Genomic DNA, 13,628 nt, shown 5'->3' on the forward strand with positions numbered 1-13,628 from the left:
CTTTTAGATCCTTGAGCTAAAGTTTATTCCTTATCGTATCGAATCTTCGGATGCTAATTAAGATGACTAAATATGAGCTAATTATAAAACTAATTACACATATGGAGGCTAATTCGCGAGACGAATCTATTAAATCTAACTATATTCGTCTCGCGAATTAACCTGTGCAATTAATTTTTTAATTAATCTATATTTAGACGATGTGATATAGATCACCGCGGAACCAAACGGGAGATTAAACGTATAAATATATATATATCGCAGACCTCGGCATGTTTCATCCTGTGATACATGCCACGTGTCCACTAGACAGTGCTGGTGCCGGAAGAAAAAAAGAGGATCGACGGTGACTGCACTTTTACCGTATCAGCTACTGACATGTGTACCGTGTTCTTTTTTTTACCGTCCATGGGCCGTTGTACTCTGGTTTCCTTAAGCCGTTTCGTACGTTAGGCTTCGGCCTACGTGTGCGTCGTCAGTGTGTGTCCAGTGTTGTGGCCTACTGTTTTGCCGCTTAGTTGCCTTCAAACGCTATATGTAAATTAACAGTTGGTGTATATCTAATCTGGACAATTGTTGAGCTTGTTATCTACATATTTTAGTATGTTCTTGTATTAACCCGTCTCTTGACACTTGAAATAATTCCATTTTTCATATGTATTGTATTTTGGAGAACCTTCTATTTTTTGCAGGAAATTGGACTGTATCGAGGTATAATTGGACAAGGTTCTGGACAAGCAACAACATAGAGAAAGACGAAGGCCAACGGGTCCAAAAAGACCTAGGCCAGGCTGATCGGCCTAGAGTCCTCAGGGCCCCGATCATGCTCGTTCTTGGCGAGCACTCCTAGGCCGATCGGCCTGAGGTGTTCCTTCACCCGATTACCTTCCAATTTCTGCCACGAGCTCTTCAAACTATGAATACCCCAAAAATTCAGAGAGCCCCGGCATTCATCCGCCAGAACTCGACGAAACCAAAGGTATACACCAAAGGGAGCTGAGGCCCACTGCAAGTCTTCGGAGTTGTCTTGGAGATGGCTTAGGCCGACCCTAGCCACCATGGCCTCCCTGCACGATTGTGCCATGGTGAAGTTCAGGAGAGCCAGTAGTAGATCGTCGATGGTATGTACTCAGAGGTGATGATCTAAATACATCTATTATATGAGCAACGTTCTTCATGTCATCTGATCTATTAGCGACTTGTTGTCTCCTTCTATGCTTTCTACTTATCATGAATATGCTTGTCCCTTAGTCTAATGCTAGTTTAGACTACATAGCATGCTTTATGTAATCTTGGTGATTAGATCTAGTATGTCGATCCTTCATGATAGCTAGACATGTTCACCTGTGTTCGTACCCTTAAATTGCCTGCGCCGATAGGGGGATCGTGACGGGGTCTGCTTCCGTGTAGGGTGGGGGTTTTCGGGATGTTGACCGGAGGTAGTAGTAGTTTAAAGATTGCTTTGGATGAGATACATGATGTGCTTGCTTGTTGGCTAGAACTACAACTAGAAGATGATAGGCTCTTTCTACCCTTGGTGGTGTTATATCATATATATCTGTGGATGTGATCTACACTTATTCATGCCATTGATCTTTACAACAAATTTGCCTTCATATGCAATCAATGCTTCGTGTTAGAACTAATCCGTTAGATTAGATGGAAATCCAGAGTCAGTTTGCTGCCGATCCACGGATTGATAAATCTTGGATATAATACTTTAAGAGAAAAGCTATGATGATCCGTTCGTTTACGGTTTACGACTTAACGTGTTAACTACCGTCAACAACAATGTATGTTTGTATGGATACACCCGGTACCATTTTTTACATGTCAAACATATTATGCAGTTGCAAAACAAATGGTTTATTGTGGCTCCTGTTCAACTTCCGTGGCTCGATAGAGAAACACTTATTCATATCGGCTCATCTGTGCCCGACATAAATGAGCCGGCATGGATAAGTCATCCATATCAGGTTGAAAATGAGCCAGCGCAAACATTCAATTATCCCTGGCTCTATTATTCATGCTGCTGTAATTTTGAGCTGGCACGAATAATCCATTTTTCATGCTAGCTCGAAATTGCATCGGCACAAAAAAAAAACTCCTATCTATGGAATTCGAATTTTAGCTTATATTCAAATAATTCGTAACTTGTGCGTTCAAACTCGGATGGAGACAAATTTTATATCAAAATTGTACAGTTTCACCAGATCTACAACTTAGTTAAATAGTTTTTTATTTGAAGTCATTTAGATGCTCAAATTGTTGATCACAATACTAGACAACAAGGGTAAAAAAGAATAAAACTTCCCTTTGTGTGCATATATGTGGTATATGTGTGATGGTAATGAGGTATCGTGCGAGGGGGAGGTTGTGAATTCGAAGGCTAGACACCTCACACATGTGACTTCTGACTATAGAGTGGCCTCCATGCCTAGAAAAAAAATATTTTGCTATAAGTTTTCATTTTTACTAATTGTGTTGGCGCAATTTTCCACCAGTAGGTACAATCTGTTATTCGTGCCGGCGGAATTGTCCACGGTACGAATAATTCGTTATTCGTGCCAGTCGGCACGAAAGCTGTTCATGTTCGCATCGGCTTCGTGGTGCCGGTTTGTTTAATTGCATGAATGAGGTTTTCGTGCCAGATGAGATGAGGTGCTCTGCAGCAGTGGAGGGCCACAAATTTACATGTTACATGTATAGTTCCATTCGTGTGACGTAGTGAACTAATGATCGGGCCACACATTTACCATAGAGACTAGACTATTCGTTCTGAGCCATAAAAAAGTTCACAATTCCTTATGTGCCATTAAAAATGTTTTGTTGCCTTTCCAATCATCGTATCAAATTTTTGAATACCTCAGTGCCACTGCCGTCCATTACCGTCAGCTCTGTTGCCGTGAACCCCTAATTACATGTCAGTTCTTTTCACAAATGGCCATTTTGCACTTCCATCGTTTCATTTCAGTTCACCGGTCATTATTCAGTCAATCAGTATGCCGCTTCGTCGGAAGAAAATTAGGTGCACACCGGATGCAAAACGCATCCGGTACATACCCGTGTGCTCGGCCGACGCGTGGAGGGCGCCCCAAATCCGACGGAAGCAATCGTTGGGTCCAGCGGCTCGTCGCGGCGCGGCTCGGCTGCATGGCTCGATAACGCACGGCTGCATGGCTCGATAACGCACGGCTGCATGGCTCGGAAGGGAAGGAATAGGCGGTGCCGTACGTTGAGGTCCTTCGGGTCTCCAGCTTCCGGCAGCCGGCCGTACGTTGCCTTCGGTGGATACCTCCTGCACACATACGAGTAGAGCACGACGACGAACAACGCCATGAGTGTCAAGCACCACCCGAACTACACGTTGATGACGGCCTTAGTGTGGTGCTCGCTTTCGTCGCTGTGGCAGCGGATAGAGAGGCCGCCATCCTTGAGTGAGTAGCCATTGGCGATGAGCCCCGGGAGCCACATGACGCCGATGTCCATGAACCACACCCCCTGGAACGTGAGTGCCACCGACCGGATCAGGCTCACCGTGAAGCTTTGCGGGAAGCTGGCGTCGAGGAGCGCGGTGGCGAGGCGGCGGCGACGACGGCCTGCAGGAACCAGTGGAACTGGCCCTTGACGCCGGCGTGGTCGGAGGAGTGGACGTGGAGCATGAAGAGCTCCTGCGCGTAGACGAGCGCCATGAGGAGCGTGCAGAGCGTGCGGCGGCCCCGCAGCCACCAGGAGCGGTCGAGGTACGCGGCGGCACCGGTGTAGAGGACGAGCGCGGTGTAGATGACGGTCCGCCGGCCAGATGGAGAAGGTGGCGGCGGCCCATATGGAGGAGGCGGCGGCGGCAAGTGCGTCGCCAGGAGATCACGAGGCGGCGGCTCGCGTTCCCCAAACCCTCACCCAACTATTCCTTCCCTGCCGAGCCATGCAGCCGTGCGTTGTCGAGCCATGCAGCCGAGCCGCGACGAGCTGCTGGACCCAGCGATTGCTTCCGTCGCATTTGGGGCGCCCTCCACGCGTCGGCCGAGCGCATGGGTATGCACCGGATGCGTTGTGCATCCGGTGTGCACCTAATTTTCTTCCCGCTTCGTCTTGCTTTGCTTGATGCCCCTCTTACAGCTTTGGGCCCATCTGCAAGGCTCCAAGCCAACAAATGGCATCACGTTGTCGCGCCTGGCCACCGAGTTGACCTCCAGTCCAGCGACCAGCATCCACACCAACCGCGAGACGGCGCATCCTACAGTGACATGCGCGGATAAGTTAGCGGACACGGCAATCTCTGCTATGTAGCAGAACGAGGCCATGCTGCGGTCTTGCGGCGGGGACCGAGCACCGTGCACCGGTGTGGCGGTGCCAAGCCCGGCTCCTTGCCGCGACTGGCGTCGAGGTAGTCCTTAACGCAGCCGAGCGCGTCCTCCTGGAAAGCCTCGACCTTGAGCTGCTGCCCCTCATCACACAGTCGCTGGCGCGGTCAGGTTCTGGAGGCAAAGGGCTACACAGCTCCACGCGCGCAGGGTGCCGACTACCGAGGGAGACCTGCTGCAGCCTGCAGGCAACAAGTAGTGCCGCCACCCCGCCGCGCGTGGGCAAGGCTGCCGCGGCGTCCCACGACGCGACCGTGAGCGGGAGCAGCGCAGGCAGCTCGGCACCGCCGGATCCAGCACGCTGCAGTGCAGAGGTGGGGCACAACGACGGCGCTTGGCACCCTGTGTACGACCTGTGGCGCAAGAAGACCTGGAGGACGCCGCCGCGGCGGGCACCGCCTCCTGTAGGCGGAGGCACTCCGCGAGGCCGGCCGGGGTCCCCGGACTCCGGAGGCTCGAGCCCAAGATGAAGAAGAGTTCAGACCGGAGCGATGAGCAGCGTCAGCTAGACGAAATCGATGAAATCGTCGTGCGAGACTGAGAGAGGAGTAGGGGAATAGAAGGGCAAGATGGACATTTTGGCTCGCCGTGAGCTCCCGTTCCCACTGAACTGGACGGCAGTGGCACTGAGGTCTAAACAAAATTGAACTGATGTCACGAAGGGCGTGAGAACTTGGTGCGTAAAGAATTGCCTCTTTACCATATACCTTCACCTGCATAGTGTAATATAATGAACTAATGATCATTTCATTTGATCTGCACTCTGCACTGTAGAAGCTGTTGTTTTTAGTCTATTGTTATTAAACCTATAAGAGAGTCTTTCACTATGCCAATTTTCAAATGTCCTAATTAGATAATTGCAGAGACCGAACTACCGCCGTGCCACATTTTCGCACTATTCATGCTATTGCTGGCAATCTTTTCATTCAGTTCAAGCCTGCCAAAAATGCAAACATATGAGCAGAGAGAGACTTGCCGCCCTTTTAATGCAGTATAGAGGGAAGTTTAGGCTAGAAATTTAGAACAAATACTTGACTACTAATGTAGCACCAACAACAGGGATACAAGCCTATAGCGGGCGCGGCGGAGCGCGCCGCTCTTCCATGAGAACAGGACATCAGTAGTTCTACCAAATTCTTAGCGTCTACCTATTTGGCTATTTGAGCACAGTTTATCTCGTATTCACCAAATTGATTTTGCGACTTTGCACACTCGCTCGCACACGCAGGCGCAGCAGCGAGCAAGCCAGCTAGCTAGTCGAGGCGGAAGAAACTGAGCCATAGCAGCAGCAGCAGCAGCGGTGGACTCCTACGTAACTTACGGAAGCTGGTTAAGGCGTACTCCTCCGTGTAGAAAAAGTAAGTCGTTTTGGACAGCGATATGGTCTTCAAAGTATTACTTTGACTGCTTATTTTTATAAAAATATTTATCAAAAAGTGATATATGTATATTTTTATGAAAGTATTTTTCAAGACAAATATATTTATATGGCTTTCACATTTCCAAACTCAACAACTTAAAAGTTATTCATGATTTATATTCCTAATGTTTGATCCAAACCTTGTCCAAAACGACTTTCTTTTCCTATACGGAGGGAGTACAACTTTAAAGTCCGTTCGACCCATCTAACGTAACCATCGCAGCACATCAATCTTTCTTCATAAATATTATTCAACATTTCCTTACACTTATTCAACAATCCGTAAGTCCTATTTCAACATTTCGAATATGCTAACTCAATATTGCACGGAGATTAGATATTTATTTTTGACTTGCTCCCCCACCTCACATAGATTTTTCCACGTGTGATACACGCTTCAACATTTTCTTACAACTGATCAACAATCTGCAAACCCTGATACATCATTTCGAATATACTAATTCAACATGTCACGGGGTCAGATATTTATTTATAGTTGGCTTGGGATGAGGTATTTATTTACGGTTGGATTGCTCCGCCACCTTTTCTTAGCCATACATGTACTATAACACGAAGCCATGTAAAAAAAATTGTGGAAGTTATATATAGGTTTCCCGGCAGTAGTGGGCCTAGTGGCCCATGAGAGACTGTCTTGGGCCGCTAGCGGCTCGGCCGCACGGCACGAGTTAGCCATAGCTCTGTTCCACATCTCCTTTTTCCTCTCAGCTGGATCCTGTTCATGCTGCTGAGCTTCCTCCTCCCCGGGACGTCCACACGGTTCCGGCATCAGTGCTGGCAGACCGCCGCCGTGGCCTTCTTCTCGGCGGCCGTGATCACGAGGCGGCATCCGGTGGTCTGGTCCCCGGTGATCCGCCGCTGGTCCGGCCAGCGGAACCAGAAGCCCAAGCCGCCGCGTCCCGTCGGCTATTGAAGGTGAAGGCTGAAGGGGCGACGACTGACAATGTTCGTGAAGGCGATGGTGCTTGTCTGTTTGATGATGAGTTGACGATCAAGTTCGTGAAGTAGTGATGCTATTTGTGAAAGTTGTTTTCCTGGATGCTAACTATTGGATGATTCGGTGATCCGTGTAATTGTTTCGTTTAAAGACATCAGTACCACTTGTTGATCACCATGCTGTTGGAGTTCTTGGAGCTGTCCCCTGACTGCTCTGTTTCAGTGTTCCTTTGTGCAAAATACGCAGGCCTGTTTGGGGCAACAAGTGACTTTCTTCCGTTCTCGAAGATACGCAGGCCTGTTTGGGGCTACAAGACTTTTTTCCGTTCTCCAAGATACGCAGGCCTGTTTGGGGCATCTTTTCAATATGATGCAACAGATTTTAGTGAAACAATAATCTGAGCAAGCTAATTGAACATAACTTACTACGTTCCGACAACTCGCTTAGTATTTGCTTGCTCTTATTGTCGCCAAAGATTCTTGCCATGCCAAAATCTGATATCTTTGGGTTCATCGCTGCACCCAACAAAATGTTGCTCGCCTGTGGATGATTGTCAGTCTTCTTAATGGAGGCAAAGAAGACCTCGAGCAACCCCTTTGATTATCTTCAAACTCGTGGCCAATCCAGGCATCCAACGCTGATTTTCTTGCACTAACTGCAAAAGAGCAACATTTTCATGAGCAAGATGAACTGTTTTTCAGTGCTAATTCAGCAGTTGTGTGAAGCTACTAGAACATACTGAAAAGAGTAGCATATGCAAATCTAAGCTATGACTTACTTTGTAAACGTTGCTTAAACCTCCTTCCCCAATCGTTGATGCTTCAGAGACGTTATCGGTTGCGACGAGTATCTCATTATATTTAACACATGGGAGCGGATGCAATATATCAGGTGACCGTCTTCAGTTTTCTCAGTGGATGCTTCTTATTATCGAAAAGTGTTCGAAAGATCTGCCGCGATACGTCAGGGGTGGGCACCAAATGATTTCCGTATGATACTTGGAGCTGTCCCGTCTCAGTTATCGATCATTACCCAGCACACTTGGCTCCTGACGCGCGCAGTAGAGGCGATGAGCATCACCAGTTCACCATCATGCATGGGTACGTTGCCCAGCTTGGCAAGACAGTGCAACTGCCACCGCCTGAGAATGGCGTAAGGCCGGCGAAACGCGCCGGCTGGGAGAGCCTTCACCGGCCGCCGACGGTGTATGGGGCGCCGCCGTATGCCACGGTGGGTGGTATGATCGACGTTCCATTTCGTTGTGCAGCTGTGCCAACACCTGGGATCAACGCAACAGCGCACTAGTAGTGTAGTGACCGGGAAGAAAATTCTATGCGGTGGTGTCGCACCACGATCCACCGGCGGTCACCGTCTACAATGGCGCTGGCGCCCGACACCGTGCGTGGTTGCTACTCTCCGGCAGTCCGGCGCGCATCGATCGCCGGCCTTGTGCCGTTCTTGCAGACGGCCGCCACCGCCTTGCCTTGCCAAGCCTGCGAGACGTCCACCTACTACGTCCCTCCGCGACGAGCCGACGAGCCAGCCCATCATTTGCGGCAGCGCGCCTCCAGGACAGGTGCATGCATTTTAGTTGGATCGATCAGCCTCGTGCAAAATTTTCAACAAATTCCAACGACACGTCCAGCGCAAGAGGCTGTTCACTTGCACCAAAAGAAAGAGAGGGAAACAAAGAGGCTGTTCACTTGCTCTGCGAAAACAATTGGGAGCTGTTCCTTACATGAATCCACCGCATAACCGTCTCTGTCCATCTCAGTATCTTACTGAGATGATGGCATAAATTTAGCAAGTGTCGCGCCGCAGTAGACTAGATACGTCATCGATTCATCATAATATGAGTAGCCTTGGAGTGGCATAGATAAGAACGACCAGAACTAGAACTGTCAGTCTCCCTTCTTAACGGTTCCTGTCATGGTTCCGGCCGGTGCAAACCAAATTCAAGTACGGTGTTTTTTTTTTAAATGAACCAAGCTAAGTACGGTGTCTTGAACTTATAGTTTACTTCCTATGCCAATTGAACTTTTGGACGTTACCTAGCCAACAGTGCAATTGCATCGACCTAATCATTTTTCTCGTGAGAATACATGCAGCAGGTTGTTGATCCTCAGCAGTCCTTGTCATAGTTTGGGTTCGTTTGGCAGGACTGTGGCTGAACGACTCTGGCTATAGTTTCTTTGGTGGAGTAGCTTTTTTTCTCCGACTTATCTGGTTGGAAAAACGTTTGGCAAAACGACTTCTCCTGGTAGTTTAAAATTTCTTTTATTCTCATCTTATCCATTCATCTCTGCCGGCCGGCCATCCATCTCTATCTTTTATACTCCCGCTGACCGTCTGTCCTCCTGCTGGCTGCCTCACCCCTGCTGCCATCAAGCTCTCCCCCACCCGCGGCTCGTTCGCGCCGCGGTTGAGCTTCGCCCGCGACTCGTCCACGCCGCCGTCGAGTTCCCCACCCCGATGCGCCTACGCGCGCCGGCCTCCTCCATGCACCCACCAGCCAACTCGCCCCTGCCTCCATGGTCAAACTAGGGAGTTTAACCCCGGGAGCAAGATGGAGCCGTGGGGAGCCTATTTTTTGGGCTCCGTCTCCATCAATCTGCTCCCATCACCGTATTTTGCGGAGCTGATGGTGGAGCTATTTCTTCCCCCACCCCTTGGCAAGGCTCGAAAAAAACCGGTGGTGAAGCTGGTTCGGAAGTTCTGCCAAAGGGGCCTTTATTAGATCTCCAGTTCTCCACCTCCACTCCAACGTGAAACCAGCACTACCACTTGAGCCTTTGAGAACGGAGAGAGATCACAAAAATGCTAAGCTGGCTGCCCACCTTGATGGATCGGCCGGCCTCATCCTACGTCGCCGCCGTCCTCCTCTTCTTGCTTTTGCGGCCATTATTGTGTGCGTCCGACGACCGGCTTGTCCTCGGCAAGGCGCTCTCGCCTGGCACACCACTCGTCTCCGATGGCGGCGCCTTCGCGTTGGGCTTCTTCTCCCCGCCCAACTCCGACTCATCGTCACTGTACCTTGGCATCTGGTACAACAACATCCCAAAGCTCACCGTGGTGTGGGTGGCCGACCAGGCCGCCCCCATCACCGGCGACCATCTTTCATCCACCCCACCGGGCACGCTCGCCCTGACCAATGCCAGCAACCTGGTCTTGTCCGACGCCACCGGCCGAGTGCTCTGGACGACGAACGTCACCGCCGACGACGCGGTGGCCTCGCCGTCGTCGAGCTCGAGCCCTATGGCCGTGCTTCAGAACACCGGCAACCTCGTCGTACGGTCCCCGAACGGCACCGCCTTGTGGCAGAGCTTCGAGCACCCCGGCGACGCCTACCTGCCCAACATGAAGATCGGGATCGTCTACCGGACGCACTACGGCGTGCGCCTCGTCTCGTGGAAGGGCCCCGCGGACCCGTCGCCGGGGAGCTTCACCTTCGGCGCGGACCCGGACAGGCCCCTCGAGCTGGTCATCTGGAACGGGACGCGCGTTCACTGGCGCAACTCGCCGTGGGAGGGCTACATGGTGGACAGCAACTACCAGAAGGGCGGCGGCAGGTCCGCCATCTACAGGGCGGTCTACAACAGCGACGAGGAGATATACGCCGCCTACACCCTCTCCGACGGCGCGCCGCCCATGCAGTACCGGCTGAGCTACTCCGGCGACCTGGAGCTGCAGAGCTGGAGCAACGACTCGTCAGCGTGGGTCACGATCATTAGGTACCCTACCCGCGCCTGCAGCGCCTTCGGCTACTGCGGCGCTTTCGGCTACTGCGACAACAGCACGGACGCCGCCGTGCCGGCGTGCCGCTGCGTCGAAGGGTTCGAGCCGGCGAGCGGTGCCGGCTGGAGCCGCAGTGACTTCTCGCGCGGGTGCCGCCGGAAGGAGCCCGTGCGATGCGCCGACGGCTTCGCGGCGGTGCCGAACATGAAGCTGCCGTATGGGTACACGCTGGTGGCGAACCGGAGCTTGGAGGAGTGCGCGGCGGGGTGCAGCCGCGACTGCTCCTGCGTCGCGTACGCGTATGCGAACTTGAGCACCAGCGCCACCAAGAGGGACCCCACCAGGTGCCTGGTGTGGACCGGCGAGCTGATCGACATGGAGAAAGTCGTCGGGACCTGGGGTGACTTCGGTGAGACGCTCTACCTCCGGCTTGCCGGCGTCGGCGCAGGTACTGAGTATTATCGTTCAACTAATCCACTCCCATGTTTTCGTGTGGTGGCGTCAGCCTCATAAATAGATTTCATCAGACGTTTAATTTGATGGCTAATGCAGAAAAGGAAATGAGCATTGCCTTTTTTTTTCAGGCAGGGGGGCAAGGAAAAATGTAGTGAAATTTGCAGTTCCGGTGCTTTTGGCAAGTGTTCTTATACCCATGTGCATCTTCATATGTTTTCCCAAGTTCAAAGGTAAACTATATATTTCTTTATATCTACCAGTTCCATTACAATATGCGCAACAATTAACACTTGTGCGTTCCTCATGAGAGAAGAAATGCTGAAGAAAATCAACGGGGAAAATAGCAAGAGGCGAGCAATGCGAGTTTTGAGTATTTCTGATGAACTAGGGCATGAAATCCCTGCCCAAGATCTTGAGTTCCCATTCATGAGATATAATGATATACTAATTGCAACGGATAACTTCTCTGAAGCGTCAATGATTGGGAAAGGAGGTTTCGGCAAAGTTTACAAAGTAGGTCACCTAGTGGTAGTTTTTTGTTGTTCACATTCACAGGTTGCTGAAAAAAAATTTGCATCTTGAATTGTTTTTTGTTCCTCTAAGACTAATAACATACGAAGAACCTCTTTACAATTCTGAAGGGAGTGTTAGGTTGTCGGGAAGTTGCTGTCAAAAGGCTTAGTATTGGTTCCAAGCAGGGATTAGTGGAGTTCAGAAATGAGGTACTATTGATTGCCAAGCTACAGCACAGAAATCTTGTTCGACTTATCGGCTGTTGCATGGAAGGCGATGAAAAACTGTTGGTCTATGAGTATTTGCCCAACAAGAGCTTGGATGCTACTCTATTCAGTATGTTCTAGTATCTCTCCACAAGCTGCCCAGATAGTGCTGAAACACCAGTTCATCTTGCTCATGAAATGTGGCTCATGTGCAGGCAGTACAAGAAAATTAGTGCTGGATTGGTCCATGCGATTCAAGATAATCAAAGGAGTTGCTCGAGGACTTCTTTACCTCCATCAAGATTCAAGACTGACAATCATCCACAGAGATCTTAAGTCGAGCAACATTTTGCTGGATGCAACCATGAACCCAAAGATATCAGACTTCGGCATGGCAAGAATCTTTGGTGACAATCAAGAACAAGCAAACACTAAGCGGGTCGTCGGAACATAGTAAGTTCCATTCAATTATTTTGATCAAATTAACGTTTCATTGAACCTGTTGCAATGACTTAATGTTTTCAACCCATACTGGTCAATTTAGTGGCTACATGGCTCCTGAATATGCTATGGAGGGCATCTTTTCTGTGAAGTCTGATGTCTATAGCTTCGGCGTATTGCTCTTGGAGATCGTAAGTGGTGTTAGGATAAGTTCCACTGATTACATTGAAGACTTCCCAAATCTTATAGTCTATGTAAGTATTATTATACTTTATGAATTCTACACAAGATTTGAAAATCTCAAAGTTGATATTCTAGGGAGGAGTATGAATGGAAACACCAATCTCAAAGTTAAGGGGCTCAAATGAATCTGCATGATGTTTGTTACAGGCATGGAACCTATGGCATGATGGTAAGGCAGAGACTATGATAGATTCATGTGTTGTGTCAGGTTGCATTGTGGATGAAGCTATGCTTTGTATCCATGTAGCACTACTGTGTGTTCAGGAAAACCTGAATGATCGGCCAACCATGTCGTCTGTTGTGCGTATCTTGGATAATGGAAGCAAGTCACTTCAGGCGCCAAATAGGCCTGCATATTTTGCAGAAAGGAATAATGAAGCAGAGCAGACAGGAGACAGCGCCAAGAACTCTAACAACACTGTGACTCTTACAGTTCTGGAGGGACGATAGAGCAATCTTGGTGTGAGTCAGATATGATGGCGGTGCCGGGCGAGAGCCTCTCGCCTGGGGCAAGCTTGTCATCGGAAGTGCACAAGGCCGGCAAGAGGAGGAAGGCTGCGATGCAGATAGAAACGGAATTCATGGTGGCAGACTCGCTTTGGTGCTACGTTGTGAACGAGAAATCTTCCTGAGAGTTGTAGTGGAGATGCAAGTGAGCAGCTGACTACTTGGAACTTGGAAGTCTTTGGTTCGTGCGCAATGATGCAACACTTTTAACATTTTCTCGTAGATCATATGTAATGGAGTTGAATAACCTAGTACATTAGCAGTTCAGTTGTACACATCGAAGCAGTTGTTACTTTGCCTCTTTTTAGAGTTGTTAATGTAGCATTCGCTTCGCTGCCTATTGTGTGGATCGCCTGCCATTTTGAAGTGTTGCTTATGTACTCTGTGACTAAGGGTGCGTTTGGTTCTAAGAACAAAGTGGGACGGGATGGGACGGGATGATCCCACTTCATCCCACGTTTGGTTGGAAGATATATGGGACGGGAACATTCCTATGAGGGAATATACCCTCCAGATCCGGGATGACCCCGTCCCATCAAAACGAGCGAACGGGGGCATCCCACTTCGCTCCCGAGGGGAGGGCGGAGGCGGCGCGGCGTGGCGAGCCTGCCAGCAAGGCTGCCGCCGGAGCCGAGGGAAGGGCGGGGAGGGGAGGGGAGGTTGGGGGCGGCCGTCGGAGCCCGAGGGTCTTGTTGCGGGGGCGACGCTGTGCGGCCCGAGGGCAGGGCGGCGGCAGCGTGGAGCAGTGTGACATCCTGGCCCAAGGCTTAATAGAATTGATAGAATAC

At 50.1% G+C, this 13,628-nt stretch overlaps 1 protein-coding gene across 1 annotated transcript; it reads left to right on the top strand.

Moving 5' to 3' along the window:
- The first annotated feature begins 9,580 nt into the window (after positions 1-9,580).
- On the top strand, positions 9,581-13,119 carry LOC101780612 (G-type lectin S-receptor-like serine/threonine-protein kinase At1g11330). The gene is made up of 7 exons (XM_022824049.1): positions 9,581-10,922; positions 11,059-11,160; positions 11,244-11,443; positions 11,572-11,779; positions 11,865-12,102; positions 12,194-12,344; positions 12,481-13,119. The coding sequence occupies exons 1-7, from the start codon at positions 9,581-9,583 to the stop codon at positions 12,781-12,783; spliced, it is 2,544 nt and encodes an 847-aa protein (XP_022679784.1). The 3' UTR covers positions 12,784-13,119.
- Positions 13,120-13,628: the final 509 nt, after the last annotated feature.

Source organism: Setaria italica, chromosome II, assembly GCF_000263155.2.
Source record: "Setaria italica strain Yugu1 chromosome II, Setaria_italica_v2.0, whole genome shotgun sequence".
Taxonomy (NCBI): Eukaryota; Viridiplantae; Streptophyta; class Magnoliopsida; order Poales; family Poaceae; genus Setaria; species Setaria italica.

What these genes read in the sequence shown, in the direction of transcription:
- LOC101780612 (XM_022824049.1), top strand. Translation starts at nt 9,581, where the DNA reads ATGGATCGGCCGGCCTCATCCTACGTCGCCGCCGTCCTCCTCTTCTTG. An exon ending in GCTTGCCGGCGTCGGCGCAG is followed by an intron (nt 10,923 to 11,058) that starts GTACTGAGTATT and finishes TTTTTTTTTCAG; the next exon opens with GCAGGGGGGCAAGGAAAAAT. An exon ending in ATGTTTTCCCAAGTTCAAAG is followed by an intron (nt 11,161 to 11,243) that starts GTAAACTATATA and finishes TCATGAGAGAAG; the next exon opens with AAATGCTGAAGAAAATCAAC.